This window comes from Dermacentor variabilis, chromosome 4 (genome assembly GCF_050947875.1).
Source record: "Dermacentor variabilis isolate Ectoservices chromosome 4, ASM5094787v1, whole genome shotgun sequence".
NCBI classification, from domain to species: Eukaryota; Metazoa; Arthropoda; class Arachnida; order Ixodida; family Ixodidae; genus Dermacentor; species Dermacentor variabilis.
In genome coordinates this window covers 138138672-138156347 of record NC_134571.1, presented here as the reverse complement: position 1 = coordinate 138156347, position 17676 = coordinate 138138672, and the positions used below count along the sequence as shown (strand labels likewise).

Below are 17676 nucleotides of genomic sequence, written 5' to 3'. Positions count from 1 at the left end.
CATCAAGAACTGCCGGACTATTCTTTACTAAAGTTTCTTCTTCTTCTTCTTAATTCCGTGTTACCAGTCTGTCGTACACAGAACAATAGGTTGGTGCAATAAACTAATAACTGCGGTTTAACTGCAACTTTTACATGCCTTCAAGAATCTAAAATGCTAGATTTCAAACTGCAGCAGTAAGTCCGGTCTGTAAGAAATGAACTCCATTGCGCACCTCATACATGAAAATAAGTTCATGCCTTTTAGTAAGCTTAGATGCAGGCCGCAGTGAACTTGTTAGTATTGAAATGTGGGTAAGCTTGCCATAACAAGCCTTGTTGCCCTTTTTTATAGGCACATCCATATATCCATTGAACTGAAGGACAATATTTTCATCTCTACTGAGCATCAAGTTTGCAGCTATAATCCTCAAATTATGGCTTCAGCAGTGGCACAACCAGGGATGGTGCGGGGGCACACTGGGCACGTGCTTAGGATGTGTCACAAGTGGTGTTTGCGATACACCAGACTCATGACAGACCTATGATGTCCGAAAATGACCAATATTCTATTCATTAGCAGGAGTATTCGAACATTCGTGCCGAACGAGGATGAACTGTCCGTTATTTCTTTTTTGTGTAAATCTAAAATGGAAGTTAATTTAGCAATTGACTGTTGCATGCAAAACATCCAAATGACTGCATTTCACTAAGAAGACTAAGAGCTAAGACTTTCTTTTATTGCCATGGCCTTGACTGTCTTGATGTTGTTTTGCACCATGCCCTTGTGTTGACTTTTGCATACGATATTTTTCAGGCACCCGCTTTATATAACGCAAGAAGGCAGCTGCAAGGACACGAGGATGTGAAAGAGCCAGTGCAGCGCGACTTCACGTAGTGCAGAGGAGCCAATGCCAAAAAATCAGAATACATTGGCATGCAATTTGGACAAGAAAACTAGTATGTGGGTATATTGGGTGTACCATTTGACCAAATGTAAACAAAATCAAGATACAGTATGTTACACCAAGATGAAAATTCTCACGTGCTCCAGGCAGTCATCTTAACATGGTATATTTATGTAATGTCTCCGATTGGAAAGTCAAATCAAGTATGCTCTCTGGAGACAAACACATAGCAGCAAGTGTCATTGAAAAGTTAGAAATGTGTTTTAGAAAAGCTGATTAGTTCTGAAAAGTGACTGCTTTTTGTCTTGCCTCTCAACAATACATCCATGTGATAAAAAATAGTGGTACAATGAAATTGCATATTTGCTTAGTGACATGATACATACTTGCAATGAGCACGGTGCCTGTGTTTGCTATAAAAAGCAACAGCCCATGCTTGGTTAGGTTAGGCCCACTACAACATGCAGGCATGGGTGATCTGCGCTTTTCTTTTATTTCTGTGTCGTGAGGTTTATTGACGTGCGTATAGGTGCAATAGCCCGCAGTATGGCTAGTACAAAAAGGGGGGGGGCAGATATGTGTAGCTCACTGTACACGACACAGGGCAAAGGAAATCCGTGTTCAGCAACTATGTTAAATGCCATGTATGTAAATTTTACAACGCTACTCATTCGAAGCGCGCACAGGTGCATATTGAAGAAAAGTTTTCCAGGGTACATAATTTAGTGCGTAATTTACACTAATTTTGCTCTAACCACAAGACATAATAAATTGAATATACTGCACGGAAAAACCTAGAGCGAATTAAATTGTGTGTCAGCTTCGTGTGTATAAATATAGCCTTTCCTGTGCATTAGGTTTTTCGCGTAATGCATTACCAGTTGACAGCCTATCTTATCATGTGTACTCTGTTTACATTACAGTTGTTTATTAGTTTACTCATTTGTTTTGCAACTTATGAAATGCCGGTGTATATATATTTTCAACATTTGAGATAACCCTGTATGTTTTGTAGGGACAACCCAGGACGTGCATTTCTCAGCACCCAGTCAACTGCCAGAAGTGACTCGAACACAGGCCACCAGTAAGTGGACATCAGTTGCAATTTCACATTGTGCAGTTGGCTGCTGCCTTGTACTGAGGCTTTTTTTTAATGAGATGGTGGTGTCGTTCTAATGTACATTTTGGCCACACAGGTGCGATCATGTCTCACAGAGGCATATATGGTTGCTATTCTCTGCGAGGGACGTGTTCTCGTGTTCGTGAAGCATATGTGTTTGGCAGTATTGTCGCCCAATGAGTCAGATATAAACACTGTAACTCGCCACTGCCGGCAAGTAGTTGCGAGAAACACAATATATTATGACGCTGTAAAGTTATTTCATCAATTCGATGGAAAATTTTGCAGCAGGAAAAAAGGTTGCTATTCCAGGTAAACATGTCTTTTTCTCACAAGTTATTTAACCAAACTGTGGATGCGTGAAATTCGTGACTTATGAATAGATTTTAATTCATCCTTTAGTAATGCTTCTAAAAGAGACTAGAAATAGCATGTGACTACCTCTCCAATCAGCAGATCATACACTTACAGTCATAAGTGGTAGTTCCATGCAGTCTCGCACTCTATATAACCTTTCCTTTCAGCAGCATTGGAACTGGCGGCTGTGTTTTCAGAAGGAGGAGTGCACTTGGCACTGTATATGTATGTGTGAATTCGGTTTTCTTTGTATGTGTCGGCTCATTGACACAAACAGTGCAAAAATCAGTTGTACCATGAGGCTGACGACGCCTTCTGCTGCTCGAAATGCGGCACTTCATATTTTATAGTTCTGCATGACATTTAAATCAAAGCTAGCACATAGAATGATCAAGAAAACTAACCGCTGTTATAGCTGTTTTCCTCAAAGAAAGCTTGTCCTTTATGGGCTGTATTAATCTGAGCTCTCCACCGATGTTTCAGTAGTATTATCCCTTAGTGAGTGAGAGATTGGGGGCAATTAATCGTGTTAGTCTTTAAATGGTGTCCTAATTATGTGTATTTGTTCCAACAAAGTAGTCTAGATTACTTTATTGTGTAGTGTAAAGCTTATGAAACCATCAGCAACTAGTGAGTTGCTAACATGCATATGCATTTGTCACTATACAGGTGGCACGTACTCGGCTGTACCACTGCAGTGCTGCAGAAATTGCGAGCGCCAGCGGCTTTGCAACAGCTGTTTCACAGCATGACGGTATGTGCTAATTTATAGTTATGTTGGGATGGGTTATTATTATGGACCACTGCTACTCTGTATTGTGACAGATCGATATGATAAGTGATGCAATGGGCACAGCGAAAACCTGTGAATGTTTTACTATGGTACATAAAAAGGCTCTCCTTTTCGTCACTGGAGCAGGGGAGAAGAGCATGCAGGCACTCCTGAATGTACATATATTTCAAAACATGAGAGAGACATATATATATATATATATATATATATATATATATATATATATATATATATATATATATATATATATATATATACATACATACATACAATTAAACTAAAGGCAGGGATATTCCATCTTTCATTTTGAATTGACTTGTACAGCGCAAAAATACAACACAGACCACAGAGAAGCCCGCATGTTAACAGGTTTGATACACACAATAATTCAACAGATTTGATACTTCAGGTGTCCTATTTTACGCAAGGGGGAAGGGAAAGGGGAGAAAACCAGAAAGAAGAGTGGAGTGGAAAAGAAAGGAATCGTGCCAAAAAGCATGAGAAACATCGTGCAGCCAGGATCGCCAGCAGTACATCTAAAAAGCACTCTGATAAAATTACATACAGGGCAACCTTACGTATTGTTTGTTTCAATCAACTCAGATCACATGCAGCCATTACTGCAATCAAATTGTTTCCTTATGTCATGAGGGAATGATGTGGGCCCAAAAAACTGTTTAGAGCTGAAGGATTATGTTCCATGCTAGCCTCATTACCTGCTTTTTATCATATTGTTATCAGCTGCTCATGTTAGGGACAAAAAGTAAGAGTACGAGCTTTTTCCTGATTCGCCATTCCACACAACATGTCTTTGTGACTATACGTACATGCAGATGATCCATAGATGAAAAATATTCAGTACAGTAGAATCTCATTACCAGATACACTTGGTTGTAAGAGACATATGAAAATGGTTTGGTTGGTTTTCCGATGTTTGCCACGTTAACAACACTGTACACAAGAGACACCTTTGTTACTAACGACTTTTTAAGTATTCACTACTTCAAAGGGACACAACCCAGACACATGCACTTCATGCACCTTGTGTGTTCCGAAGGGCGTAAAGATCACGCAATCCTCACACAAGTGAATTGCGCATGTCTCTTTAGCATGAACTAGAAAAGGAGGGCAACGAGGACAGTGCAGGGCAGAAAGTGTCGACAGTTGAAACTGACGAGCGTCTAAGAGCACCTCAAAGGCACTGCGAGCAACGAGGCTTGCAAAGTGAAGTGTTTAACTTCCAGAAGTTAGGAAGGAAGCTAACACAATCTATAGTCACTAAAAAGCTGTGAATGTCTTCTTTAAAGGGCCCCTAAACCACCGAGGTTGAAATTTAGTTGCGGTGTTGCAGTTGTACATGTTAAGGCAACAAGAATTTTTCGAAACGGTGCAGTAATAGTGGAGCTACATGTTTGATTATCGAAAAGTAGTCCCCGCTCATTTTACTCTTTCATCTGGTACACGCCATCTGGACAGTATCGTCTTTTCCTCGCCTAGTACAGCTCCAAATGTTACGGGACAGACCATCACCAACGAGCTCTGTTGTTGCTGCGCAGGCCCGTCGTCCTGCGAGGGGTGGCGCTAATGACCTCGCCAATACAATGGAACTGTATGGTGACTCTAGCTCAAGAGCCTCATAGGGAGACCCTTCTGGTGGCGTTTCTGTTCTTTGCCCCCATCGGCTGCCCACAATGGCATCGCGAGCAACGCGACGAGGAAGACGGAGTGTGTATTTGCTTGCAGGCCTTGCCGGCAGTCGTACACTTTCGTTCGACCAATCGACAGCACCGGAAACTGGTGACATCATCAGAGACAGCCTGGTGATGTCAGGACAAACTGGGGGGTGCAGGATAGGTCCAGAGAGGCGCACGGGGTCGTTTTCTTCATATTGTGGTGCTCCCACAGTGCTACGCACTGTGGCGTTTGGCATCGTCAATTGTGACGGCATTCTGATTTTGATGCGCGTGTTTACTTGAAATGTTCAAAAAATGTCAAGAAGTGGTTTAGGGGCCCTTTAAGCCACCCTGAGCAATTATTCCTTCAGATATATCTAAACATACTTTAGTGATGATGCATAATAAAGTGATCTAGTCTGGCTCCTCAGTGTTTTAAAATTTTAGGTTTCGAGAGACATGTTTCCCGTGCCTCTTGAGTATCTCTTCTAATGAGGCCTAACTGTAATGTACACACACAATTGTGTAACTCCTCCTGCAAGTATTATTCATTAATCCTGGTTACTGATGTGCAAAGCTTGTGGTTAAGTTTTGATGTCCGTACTTTTTAGAGCTATGTTTATTAATTCAGACTGTTCTTATTGGTTCTTCGATGCAGGAGACAATGCCTACGAAATTATTGGCCCTGATGACGAGAGCCCTCAAGGGGCAAACGACATCTCTGTTGCAGAAGTGAGCCCGATACCACCTGAAGTTACCATGACAGGTGGCACGGCAGCAATAGATACAGAGACGGCCATGTCTACTGCAGCTGCAACAGTGTACGAGGCAAGCAGCAGTGTGTCAGCATCAGCAGCAGTGTCAGAAGGAACCGCACCAGGCCTGGTAGAGCAACGTGTGCTATCACTGTGACTTTTTTTGTAGTGCATACAACTCATTTGCTCAACATACAAAAGCTTTTCACCACGACTGTGAGCCAGTGCTCTTGTGCAGCAAGTGCAAGACTAAGTTAAGTGTTATAACACAGTACAAGCATCACTTTAAGATATGAAAACATATTACAGTTGTTGCCTCCCCAGCCAGCCCACATAGCGACAACAATGTGGAACACATGGTGGGACACACCTCTTCTCCATTAGAAGGTAGTAGAAACTGTCAGTGTTGTTGTTAGATTAACTGGTCTTTGTAGGCAACTAGAATGACAACACAGGTGTCATAAGATTGTTGTTTATGTTGTTGTTGAAGAGGTAAAAAGGAAGTTTGATGCAGCTGAAGTGCCAGTTGATATTGAGCAAATCAAGAACAACCACCTGAGAAAGAACACTATCGAAATTTGGGTATCTATGTGCCGCCAACTCTGGTAAGGATGGCATAGGACAGAAGTGTGATGAAAATCACACAGACACTGCTGTTCCATCACTGGTCACAGTGAGCAGTGACTTGTAGGGCAAGAGAGTCAACTGAAACGAACATTATGGCATAGTGTCATGCTCCCATGTGACCACTTTCCATGTTATTTTGCATGATACAGCTCAACCTCCAGAAACGAGACTGCAACTTGTCTGTAAAAAGCTTTCACAAAAAATTATTCATAACACTATTAACACAGCAGTATCTTCTTTTTTTGTGGGTTCGAGGTTCCCGGGTGTGCATTAATGCAAAAATTGCGGAAAAAAAGAACATGTGTCGTACTTATACCTTTTTAACACGTACGAGGGGGACAGAACTTTTCTAGTCATGCATCTTCATCATACTATCAAGTTCTTAAATGCCTTTTATAATTATTATTACCAGTTATATCTGAGTGCATTGTATGCATTTAGCAGGTGTAAAATCAGGTCAGTTGGATCAGATGCCTTATCTGCAAGAGAGCCCTATATTCAAGAAATTTGAATTAAAATAGGTACGTTAGAGACGCAGTCTTTCAGCACTTTATTGCGTGTGGTTTAAGCATTGCTCAATACTTTTGTGGATGGCAGTTTCAACCGGCACAGCACTGCGCTTTGTCACGGTCACGTGTCTTCAAAGCGGTGTTTACTATTTGTGTTGATCTGTTTGTGTATTCATAGAGCAAGTTCCTAATTTATTTTTTCCGCATTCTTGTGCTTGCACTAAGCTTGTATAAGGCAGTTACAAAATGGGCGTCACTATTACGAACTGTTCTGTTGAGCTTACACTTGCAAATAATAGTGTTCAGATGGCCGCACTTCTATGTAGGTGCACCGATAGCTTTGTGTATGTTCTCATGTTTCTATAAAGCTTATATAAGCTAGTTGCAATATGTATGTCTCTAAGCATTGTGATATTCTTTAAAGAACTGCTTGGTTGGTTTTGCACTTGTGAATTAGTATTGAAGCGGTGGTATTTCCATGTAGGCCCACTGCTAGCTTTCTGTGTGCTCACGTGTTTGTATTAAGCTTTTACAAGGGAGTTACAGCATGTACGTCACTAAGCGCTGTGATATTTTTAAAGAACTGCTTTGTTGGTTTTACACCTGTGAGTAATAGTACTCGGGTGGCACTAGTCATGTGTAGGTACACAGGGACCCTTTGTATACATTATGCTCATATAAAGCAGTTACAAAGTGTATGTCACTAATCACTGTGATATTTGTTGAAGAATTGCTGTGATGGTTTTACACATGTGAATAATAGTGGTCCGGACACAGTACTTGCGATGTATAGTTGAATTTATACAGTGCCAAGACATGGGCTGTATACGTACCAAAAGAAATGTATGTCATTATATTGTTGTGATTATTAGTGTTTGGATTTTATTAAACTCTAATAACATTTTTTCTTGTATCTATTGAGGTATGGCAATTTGTCATGCAACCAAACTGAGGACCTGAACTTGTGCATACAAATAAACAGCTAATTTAAGAGTATACTGCTCATATTCCGCGAAACCAGTTTAACAATCTTGTACTACAATGCTGGAAAAATGACAGAGCTAACAGGGATGTACAGAAAGAGTTTGCACTGGCTGAAGGACTGCCCCACACTGGAGTTGGTAATGTTGCGTTTATTGGAGTAGAAGAGTAAGTGCACTTCTATTAAAAATGTGACAGTCAATGCAGAAACATAAGGCAGACGAGCAGATGTGGCACATTTTTTTCAGGGCCCTCCATGCCTACTACTGCATTTCTAGTCTTCCTGTGCTCTTCGTATAAGCCCCTGTTCAGCCAAGGTTCTTACTCCATGACAGTTGTTCTACTGTGTTCGTAGCAATATTGAAGAAAAAAATGCAATGGTTTTCAAGAACTTTCGAGGCCCCGACACAGTAACTTCAAGGACCTCGTGCGATTTTTTAGTAGTTTGGACAGGCATTAACTTGTTCAACAACATCATTAACTTTAATGCAAACAAAAGAATACAAAACAAATCCCATTTCACTGATTTCAAACAATTGAAAGACTGCTAATTTGCCTTTCACCGCCCATCACTAAACGCACACAAGGAAGCATTTCAAGAAAGCGCTCAAAGTTTTTCTGCAATAGCACAATTAACTACTTGGACCTGCAACATTTGCAGTTTTTGAATACTGTTTGGTTTGACAGTGTATGGGATGTAATCTGTTCATCTGTTGCCTCAGCTTTTCACCACCAAATAAGCAATAGTCATTTGTAATTTCCTGTTATTGTGTCTGTAGCTCTAAATTTACTCATCACGGCTTTTCTTTGAATGCCTCAACTGTTGAGCTTTCTGCTTCTGCTCCTCCAAGTACATTTGTCGCCGGTTCCATGTGCCTAAAACTGGTATCTGCAGCTCCTTTGTAATTTCAACTTTAAGGATGTCGCTTTCCTTCTATACCTCCACAGACAATTCTCTGTGACATGCGAAGAGTGTCACAGAAGGGAAAAAAAAACGCTTGGGGATATCTGCTAAGTCTAGCCAAGTGTACAAATTTGAGGACTTTCCAGTACGTCTAAAAATTCCAGGGTTTTTAATGCCTTCAAAATGGCATTTTAGAAATAAAGGGTTTTCAAGGATCGCTACAAACCCTGGATTCTCGCACCTAAATAATTTTACAAGCTTATTTTGGCATGGAGTTCGGAAATTCATGCTTTTTAGCTAACGCTTCTTCGACATTTTCTGTGAGAAGTAGATGACTAACCCCCGTATTCAGAAATGTATATTAATACAAAGCTCATGCTTGACTTTATATAAACGACGCCTGGTGCGAACGTCCCCCAGACGCTCACTGCCTTTCTTTTGGCGCGTTCACGACTTGCGTCATTTAGATCAAGCCAAGCATGGGCTTCAAGTTATGATGCATTTCTGAATATGGGGGTAAGCGTGCGCAATTCCGGGTAACGCATTGTGCCATTGACACTGAGAGGAAACGGGGAAAACAAAGTTCACGCCCTATGCCCCTAAACTTTCGCGTACCTGTGGTGTGCGTGTATCGTGCAAGAAGAAACAGCGCAAACACCAGGACGAAAAAAAGCATCAACCACACCAGCGCTTCGTGGTGCGGTCCATGTTATTGCGTCGTCCTTGTGTTGCGCTGTTTCTTTTAAAATGCTCAACCAACTAGCCGGCAAGTCCATCCTGTGCATATATATTGAACACACGTATGAATGTAGATGGTCTTCGAAGCTTTTAGAACGAGCACTGCCACAGGATACGAGCAGTGCACGCGTAACAAGTGGACACATTAGTCATATAAACATGCGTGCCAATGCATGTGATGCGTCTATCGGCATAAGCAGTCTCCAAATGCTGGAATGCATGCTCTTCAAAACGCTAACGATCCGCTGCTAATGCAGGACAACAGCTCACAGCGGACTGAACCAAACTCTAAACTAATGCACTTGAAAAGGACGCCTACACGGCAGGGTGAGGCACGTCGCAATGCCTGGTACTGGCGTCGCGGTTGACCACATACGAATGGAACTGGCGGAAAAAATAAACAAATGCTCACCAGTATACGCGCGACTTAAATTGACATACGTGGATGGTTGGCAAGATACTTTGTATCCGCGCATTTTCGGAGAACATATAATGCATAGACTGGAAAAGCACTCGATCGTGCGCTGAACGGCACATTTGTTATTTTCCTGGGGTGACGAAAAGCCGTGAATAGTTCTCACGTCGTCGTCTACGTTGTATTCCTTCGTTAGTCGTAGCAAGGAATGGAAGTGATGCCAACGCAAACGTATTCCAGTACACAACAGCACAGCACACTGCAGAGAAACTCCACCCACCGCAGCCGATTCCTCAAATACATTTGTTATATATATAACCTCTAAAAGAACACGACTGAGCGTGGTGGCTTTGTGGTGTAATGGTTAGGATGTGTGCTTTGAATTGTATAGATGCGAGTGTACGCATGTTCGAATCCACGTGATGTATAGAGCAATGTGGTTCTCCATAAGTATGTGATTCCCTCGACTATTGTGTTCTAATTAGATTATGTGTCTCCTGATTGTGAAATGTGCGAAGATAATTGCAGATTAAATGTTCAATAGCTTTTTTTCTCCGCAGTGGCGTTCGGGACGCATACGCATAGGCCGATTCCGAGCAGTCACGCCTCATGGTAGGCAGCAAATAGCCAGGAAAAATGACTTTAAAATCCTGCATAACATTGCTCACGCCTATTCTGAAGGCCGCTTGGAATTGGGCCACTGACTCTGAGGAGCCGCCTAGGGAACGGTGTATCAGCGACCCTAATTTGATCTGATTTCCTGCCTGCATGCGTGGCCAGGACTTCGCTAAGAGGGTATTGGGAAGAGTACTAGCACTCTGTTTGGAGGAGTAGAAGTACTCGGTCTGGTGGAGTGCCATTACCCCTGCGGTGAGAGTATTAGCACTTTGCGGAAGAGTATTATCACTCTGCAGAAGAGTACTAGCAATCCCTTGCGGTGGAGTAACAAAACTCTGTCAACAGGAGTTGACCTACTCTCTCTCATAGAGGGTCGATCTACTCTCGAAAAGAGAGTGAAATATGGGACAAGCCACTACCCCCTCAAAGAGAGTGCCCGGCACTCTCTTTGTTTTTAGAGTGGAACGACAGCACCATAGGTGTTTGAGACGTATACGTGCCAACTCGCGTGAGCTTTAAAGTGTGTGAAGGTCTAGATGAGAGAACGGAGCTCTAGAAATGAAAACCTGCGGTCACGAGCTCGTTCGATTACTGGTTTAGTCGTCGCTTCTTTAGTCGTTCGCTCGCTTTAGTTGTTCGCTTGGTCATCACTTTGCTATAGTCATATCTTACAAATGTTATTTCGGAGTGAGCGCAACCGTTCTCAATGCATGGTCCTCTACATTACTGATGGTGCAACTCGGTTCGTGTTGCTCAATGTTGCTCGTGATCTGTCACTAACATGCAAGACTAAAAATAATTTACTCGACGTAAGCCCACTATGCTCTTGTTTGAGCTTGACAGAAACGTTGTTACCACGTCTCGCCTCGAGAACAAATGCTGAAAAACTGATTTCATTGTCTGTGTACGCAATGTCCAGACTTGTTGAACGGCCGCGCGCATTTCAGTCGATTTTGAGGCATGAGAGCCGTAATAGCAACAGTGCCAATTTCCGTGCCTTTCCGGCCGCAAAAAAAAAAAAAACATGACGACAATAGAAAGGAACGAAGGCACAGCACTACTAACAACTGAATTTGTATTGCACATGGTTACCACATATATACCTTCCTAAAACAGGCCAATATCGCAACATAGGTTTCTTTCCGGCACAGTCATCCATCACAGGCCGCTACAGCGATAGGAACCATGATTTGTTTTTGTTTTCTTTTACAGCGACGCAGATGGGCCACTTACAGAATTATGTCATTTCCTATCATTTCGAGTGCCTCGATGATCTCTCTAGTGACTTGATCTGGGTTCCTAGATATCACTTTTGATTTGTCAAACAAGGGTTTACAGCCATAACGCGAGCAGTGCGCGGCTAGATGACTAGTCTTTACCAGATTATTAACATTGTTCGAATGTTCTCGTAAGTGATCATTGAGGAACCTTCCCGTGTGGCCAGTGTATTTCTTACCGCAGTCTAAAGGAATACGGTGCACCACTCCTTCCGTGCACGAAATAAACGCTTTTCGGTGTTTTTGTTATTGCAATCATGGCGCCTCTTTGCAATATTGTTGACTTTTGCGCACAAACTAGACAATTTGAAAAGGGCTAAAAGGACGACGTCAACGCGAACATCAGTCCAAATTTTCTTAATGTTATGGCTAGCTTGATGCAAGTACGGCATCACAACCACTTTTCTGCTTCAGCTCTTTTGGGCAGTGGATTCCGGGCGATCACGTTTTCTTAATATGCCGCCAGCCAGTGCTGTCAGCACTTGCAAGGGGTAGCCAGCTGTGCTTAGGCACGAAACCTGGTTTTCAAAGTTTCTGTGTACCAAGTGATAGCAGGATTTTCGAAGAGCGTTTTTAAAACAAAGATTATTGATGCCTAGCTTAACTAGTTTGGAATGCGCTCATGAATATGGTAGAATGGCTTTCTTCCCTGGGGGCTCATAGCACCAACACACATGACTGTTTCAGAAAACAAGCGCGAGATCTAAACAACTAATGGAACTGTTAGCAGGCTCTTCACATGACAAAATAAGTCCTTGGAGGCGTTCGCGAAAGACTGGACAAAGAGCAGACGGGGCCGAAGTCAAGCATTCATTGTCACGTTGTCAAAGTACTAATCATCGACATACCTAAAATTTTTTACAACCTTTGACCATTTCAGGATAGTGCACATGATCCTATCGTAATGAGCGAGAAATAGGTCACTTAATAGAAGCGCAAGACAGGATCCAATGCACGCACCTTCTCTCCGTAAAAACGTTGAGTCACCCGAAGCAGCGAACGTCAAAGACAAGTAAAACTTTCAAAGTTCTAAAAGCTGATTAGCGGTTAGACCGACTTCATTCTGGAAGCCCACTATGCCGCAGTTGTCAATGGCGCCTTCCACGCATTGATGTAGCTCTTTTTGTTGTAATGAATAAAACAAATCTTAATTAATGTCTAGAGAGAAGACAGAGAATCTCACGTGAGTGTTGACTTTCAGAAATTCTGTCACTTGCTCAGAGCTGCTGATTCTAAAAGGGTCGTCGAGAGCCAGAACGTGGAGCAATGCGTGGAAGGCGCCGGTGAAACTAAATAATTTGACTGCATAATTATCGATATCTCGGATTTCACACGAGACACCTGCGAAGAATTAAGCCGAAATAGTCGCTATTTATTTTATTTATACTTCCTGTAAAACAAACCGCTAGAAAAAGTCTTTTTGTGCAATGGTTTAAAATAATAAACAACAGAAAATCTTTTCATACTCTGACTTGACGCATCATTTTTTTAAATGACAAATGCTTTTTACGGCGTATGTTTTCACTCTCCATGATAACAAGTGTACAAACTATTTTGCATACGTACAAGCTATTGCATCTGAGGCACTTATCTCCTTTGCGATTGCACACACCTGGACACATCTTTGCAAATCTGGCCAACATAAAAAGCCCTCACAAGACGGGCCAGCTATAATAAAGTGTCATTTGCCGAGACATCAGACTCGCCCTTGCGGTTTCGATGAAAGATCAAATCTACCAAAGCGGTTCTCGATCTCCCTGGCGACAGCCAGGCATAACCTGTCGTTTCCCCTCTTCGCGACCACCTGGACACACAGGGGCACTCTCTCCGCTGACAACATTACAGGGCACACCGAGACCGGTACCTTGAACAAGCTGAACAGTGCCGTCATGCCAGGCGAATCAAAGAATAGCAAGTCCTGACTCTGGAACGCGGCAGCGCTGGTGGCGGCGGGCAGGACAAGCACTCCGTTGTCCCCCAGCGTCTCCTCGAAGCGATCGCGGGCGATTTCTAAGGAGGCGATGTAGTCTGCAGCCTTCTGCTTCGAACGGAAGCGACAAAGCGGCGCCATGCTGCACACAGCCAACGCTGCAAGTGTGTGCCGGCCAGCTCCCACTAGATGGCGGAGCAGTTCAATTAACGTGTTGAAGCCACCGGGACGGAACATCTCGGGCATAGGCTTGGGCTGCTTGACGCCGGCCACCTTAAACCACATAAACATGCCAAATCGCATCTCGGGCAGGTGCAGCCGATGCGCTTCGAGTCCATGTGCACCCCTCAGGTACTGGGTCACCTGTGTGGAGTACAGAGACAAGAAACATTGCAAAAATAATGTCACCTATTTTGATTATTACAGAAACAAAAGAGAAGATTGAAAGCAAGATAGGCGCAGAGTTGGGGTAGAATTTGTCTAACGCCTTCGAAACAATGGCGACATCACACTTGCCGCAGCACAGTGGCCACAAGCTGACACGCGCGGCGAAGGTTGAGGCGACGTGTTTATTTGTAGCACAGCCATATGGTTTGTGGTCATTTCGGTGTCTTCGACGATGTACTGCCACCACCTCCACTCACGTAATCGAGATGATGTGTCGCCAACCGCTGAGTCGAAGACATCGTTCACGGAACGACGCCGTCCGGTGCGAGACCATCTTGTCTTCCTTTCTTTTCACGCGCGTTGGAAGCCGCAGCGGAAAATTGCTCAGATCACCGAGGCAGCTGTCCCCTCATCAAGGGCACGAACATGAAGCGGTATTAAAAGAACACGAGAGTCACGGTCCTACCTTCGGTGAGCTTGTAAGTACAATATAATCGGTAAAATGTCCGAGCCTCCGAGGTAATCTTGCATAGCCGCGCACGACGCAGATAAATTACCGCCGATTGTGCTGTTGCTGTCCACGGTAGCCGAAAAAATTCGAAAGCGTAGACAGAAAAATTTGGAGGACGCTTAAGCTTCGCCTTTAAGAGTGGAACGCGATAGCATTCAAAGATCCGTAACTGTTTTTCACGCTTCCTAAAAACTGGAGCGCATGTAACCGTAATGTTTACCGGGAAACGCTGGCCGCGAACGCTATGCACGAAGGGGGCTTTGTGCTAGAAAAGCCGCCTCTTGCGTGGGCCGCGACGCGCCGGACACGAACGCCAGCTGGAGGTAGTGCAAGGAACCGGGCGCGGCGCTCCGTGATCCCCAAGGCACCCGCGCGCCGGCGCGTAAGTGGCGGACGCCGTGGCTGGTCTGTGAATCGTAGAAACGCTGGAAACAGGGTTTCTTTGAGTTTTCGCCTAACATAATTATGTTTTTTCACGTAGTCAAATTACAATGCGAGAGCTATCATGTCTGTAGGTTGTGTGTAAGTCATAGTTAACAATTTTTCATGTATTTTACTTGAGAAATTATCTCAGTAAATTCCTTGGGTCTCACGGAGGGCTTGGGTACAGGTGGTTCGAACATCTTTTTGCCGAAACGACACCAGATTTTCTGCTACACGGGCTCCTTAACGCTCCACGGACAGGTACTACGCAAGCATGGACAGCCGTGCTTTCACCTGATTTGCCCTCTCAAGTGAAGGATTTTCATGGGCAATATCAGTGGGGCATTCTACCTACAAGAGACAGGCTTGAACGCTGGCATATGGTAGCGAATCATAAATGCATTTATTGCGCACAAACAGAGACCAACGCGCATGTAGTAAAGGAGTGCGTTGTGGAAGCTACATCGCAAGGCACGAACCACACTATGCGTGATTCAGTCGATCTCTGCCAGGGGGCGATTACGCTAGACCTCGCGGCAAGTGGCCATAAGAACAGTACACTCGTTTCTTTTCTAATAACTGTTCAAAGTGACATAGTGTAGATTTTATGAAAGCACTGACCCGTCTAACTGCTCGGCGAGCCTCAGTGGTCACACGGCTGATGTAAAGGCTTCCTTCTGTATCCATGTAATACAGCTTCAGCGTCTTTAGATTTACCTGAAAAGAAAAAAAAACATATTGTTTGCATCTCTTCGGTGCAGAGAGCTATCATTTATCATGCAGATTACCTCGGTGACACAATATTGCATTCGTATATAAAAGCTATGTACGTTAATCTCATCAGTAATAATTAGGAAATCCATAAGAATGAACTGCGATTGATTTAGCAAGTTCTCAGCTTTCGTGTCCTGCTTTTCTTGAAATCATGGGCCTGAACTTTTTTTACCATGCCTTATGATCCGCATCTTGAAGGCTGTTTCTGTAAGTTGACTTAAACGAGAAATTTAGAGATATTAGTTGCCGGGTGCAAAAGAAAGCTAACTACGCTAATATCTTACTCGTTCCCCGACTTATAGAACAAAGCATTTTTGGCGGGTCATTTATGAAATAAGCTTTTTTTTTTTTCGACACGCAATCTTACCTTTTCTTTGTCCCCTCTAAATAAATGTTTGCGCTCGGTCAGCACTCTATTTTAAAGCTTCGAGGAGATGGCTGTACGTATACAGAAATTACCTTGATAAAAAAAAAGCTAACGAATTTAAGCAAAAAATGAAAAAAATTGTTCTTCACTCGCCTGCATGTTCGATCAGAGCTCTTTTCCTGCTTCGGAGTGGCAGGCTTATTTTATAGTAGACGCTACAATAAATATTTTTATACCTTAACACACTGACAACTGCGTGACGCTGTGCACTTATCGCGTTGCTCACCATTGTGTCGATTATGTGCGCGATAACTGTGACTCGTTCACTCGCTCTACTACAGCACCCCATAGAATCGTACGCACCTGTTCATTTAGTCTAAGCCCACTGGTCGCACTTCCTGCCAGAACGTTGAGCATCAGCGGCAAGTCCTCCACGAACCTGACCATGGGGCCCACGCAGTTGAACTGCCCCAGATTTTCTCCAACATCTGGCAGCAGGCCAGTGTTGGGCACCACTCCTGAGGTTAGCATGAGAAAGGGCAGAGGTAAGCATAAAAACGGTAGCGCCATCATAGCCTCCATCTGAGCCCGATTTTGGCAAATGTAAAGTATTCCCTCTAACAGTGAAAGCGTGATTGGAGGAAGCTCAGGGATCAATGGCGAGCAGGAGAAAACATTCATTAATTTACAAGGGGCAGGGAAGTGGCGATGAAAGTGGATTTATGGTGTCTTATGATGCTAATAATTAAACCCTTGACTCACGAAAGACGTATTCGTAATCGAGGTCACTTAACTGAAACTCTCTTGGGCCACAAACGTTTGCCGAAATCCCTACGCACTGGCGCTCTTCACGGACCCCGTCAAAATGTCGCAGGTGAAGTTTGCAATGTAACATACCACTTTGCGTTCACGAGGACGGTGTCATAGTCAATTTACTATCATGGTGGGCAGAAGAAAAAAGATTACTGAGTTGATAAATTGAAAAGCTCGATGCATAGTTTTCACCGGCTGTTGGCTTGTGGCTGAAGACACCACAGTACGCGGCTGGTATCCGCACGCTTCCACCGATGTCTGTGCCTAGGCCAATCAGTGAGCCAGCTGCACCCAGGAGGCTTCCCTCTCCACCTGCGGGGTGTGGAAAAAAATGTTTTGTGAATAAGGTAGGCCGTGTATCAGGGACGCAGCCACAGTGGGGTGCGTGAAACGTCTTCTGCGTGCCGCAGAGGGTGTATAGGGGCTATATAAGGTAGAGAAATGACGTAACCAAGTAAACAACTTACATTTTTACGCAATAAAATACCTAGATGCTTAGGCTGTAGCTAGTAAGGTCCTTACAATCTAACTTACAAACCTACTGCCGAATTACGCCACTGTGAAACCAGCCCGATAGGTTAAATGTAGCTTGGATTGCTCCATATGCGATTCCACAACGCCACTGCCGGCGTACGCGACATATGCATTGTACAGTAACAGCTTCTGACATAATAGTTCTGCGCAAACCCGCAAGGTGGAGAGAAGTAATTAATTAAGCGAAAATGAGACATCCGCCCAATCGTGGAAGTTGCTACAAAGGAAACCCGTACGGGTTCCTCGAAAGAAAAGCTTCGCAGTTGAAGAAAAATTCGTCCTGC

The 17676-nt window shown here is 43.6% G+C and overlaps 2 protein-coding genes across 2 annotated transcripts in view; one reads left to right on the top strand and one right to left on the bottom strand.

Moving 5' to 3' along the window:
• Window positions 1-721: 721 nt before the first annotated feature.
• On the top strand, window positions 722-5972 carry LOC142579836 (uncharacterized). Its single transcript, XM_075690438.1, has 3 exons — window positions 722-938; window positions 1902-1970; window positions 5488-5972. The coding sequence occupies exons 1-3, from the start codon at window positions 890-892 to the stop codon at window positions 5739-5741; spliced, it is 372 nt and encodes a 123-aa protein (XP_075546553.1). The 5' UTR covers window positions 722-889; the 3' UTR covers window positions 5742-5972.
• A 5462-nt stretch (window positions 5973-11434) lies between these two features.
• Window positions 11435-17676, bottom strand: part of LOC142579835 (fatty-acid amide hydrolase 2-A-like) — a 40948-nt gene continuing 34706 nt past the window's right edge. Inside the window, exons 4-7 of the mRNA XM_075690437.1 lie at window positions 17051-17170; window positions 16409-16563; window positions 15526-15621; window positions 11435-13946 (exon numbers count right to left, since the gene is read on the bottom strand). Of these exons, the coding sequence (XP_075546552.1) occupies window positions 13350-13946; window positions 15526-15621; window positions 16409-16563; window positions 17051-17170 (968 nt within the window). The 3' untranslated portion in view covers window positions 11435-13349. The remainder of the gene's footprint in view (window positions 13947-15525; window positions 15622-16408; window positions 16564-17050; window positions 17171-17676) is intronic.

Bases quoted from the DNA above. Each gene is read 5' to 3' on its own strand.
- LOC142579836 (XM_075690438.1), top strand. From the start codon at position 890: ATGCCAAAAAATCAGAATACATTGGCATGCAATTTGGACAAGAAAACT. The intron at 939-1,901 runs GTATGTGGGTAT...TATGTTTTGTAG, and splicing joins CAATTTGGACAAGAAAACTA to GGACAACCCAGGACGTGCAT. The intron at 1,971-5,487 runs GTAAGTGGACAT...TCTTCGATGCAG, and splicing joins GACTCGAACACAGGCCACCA to GAGACAATGCCTACGAAATT.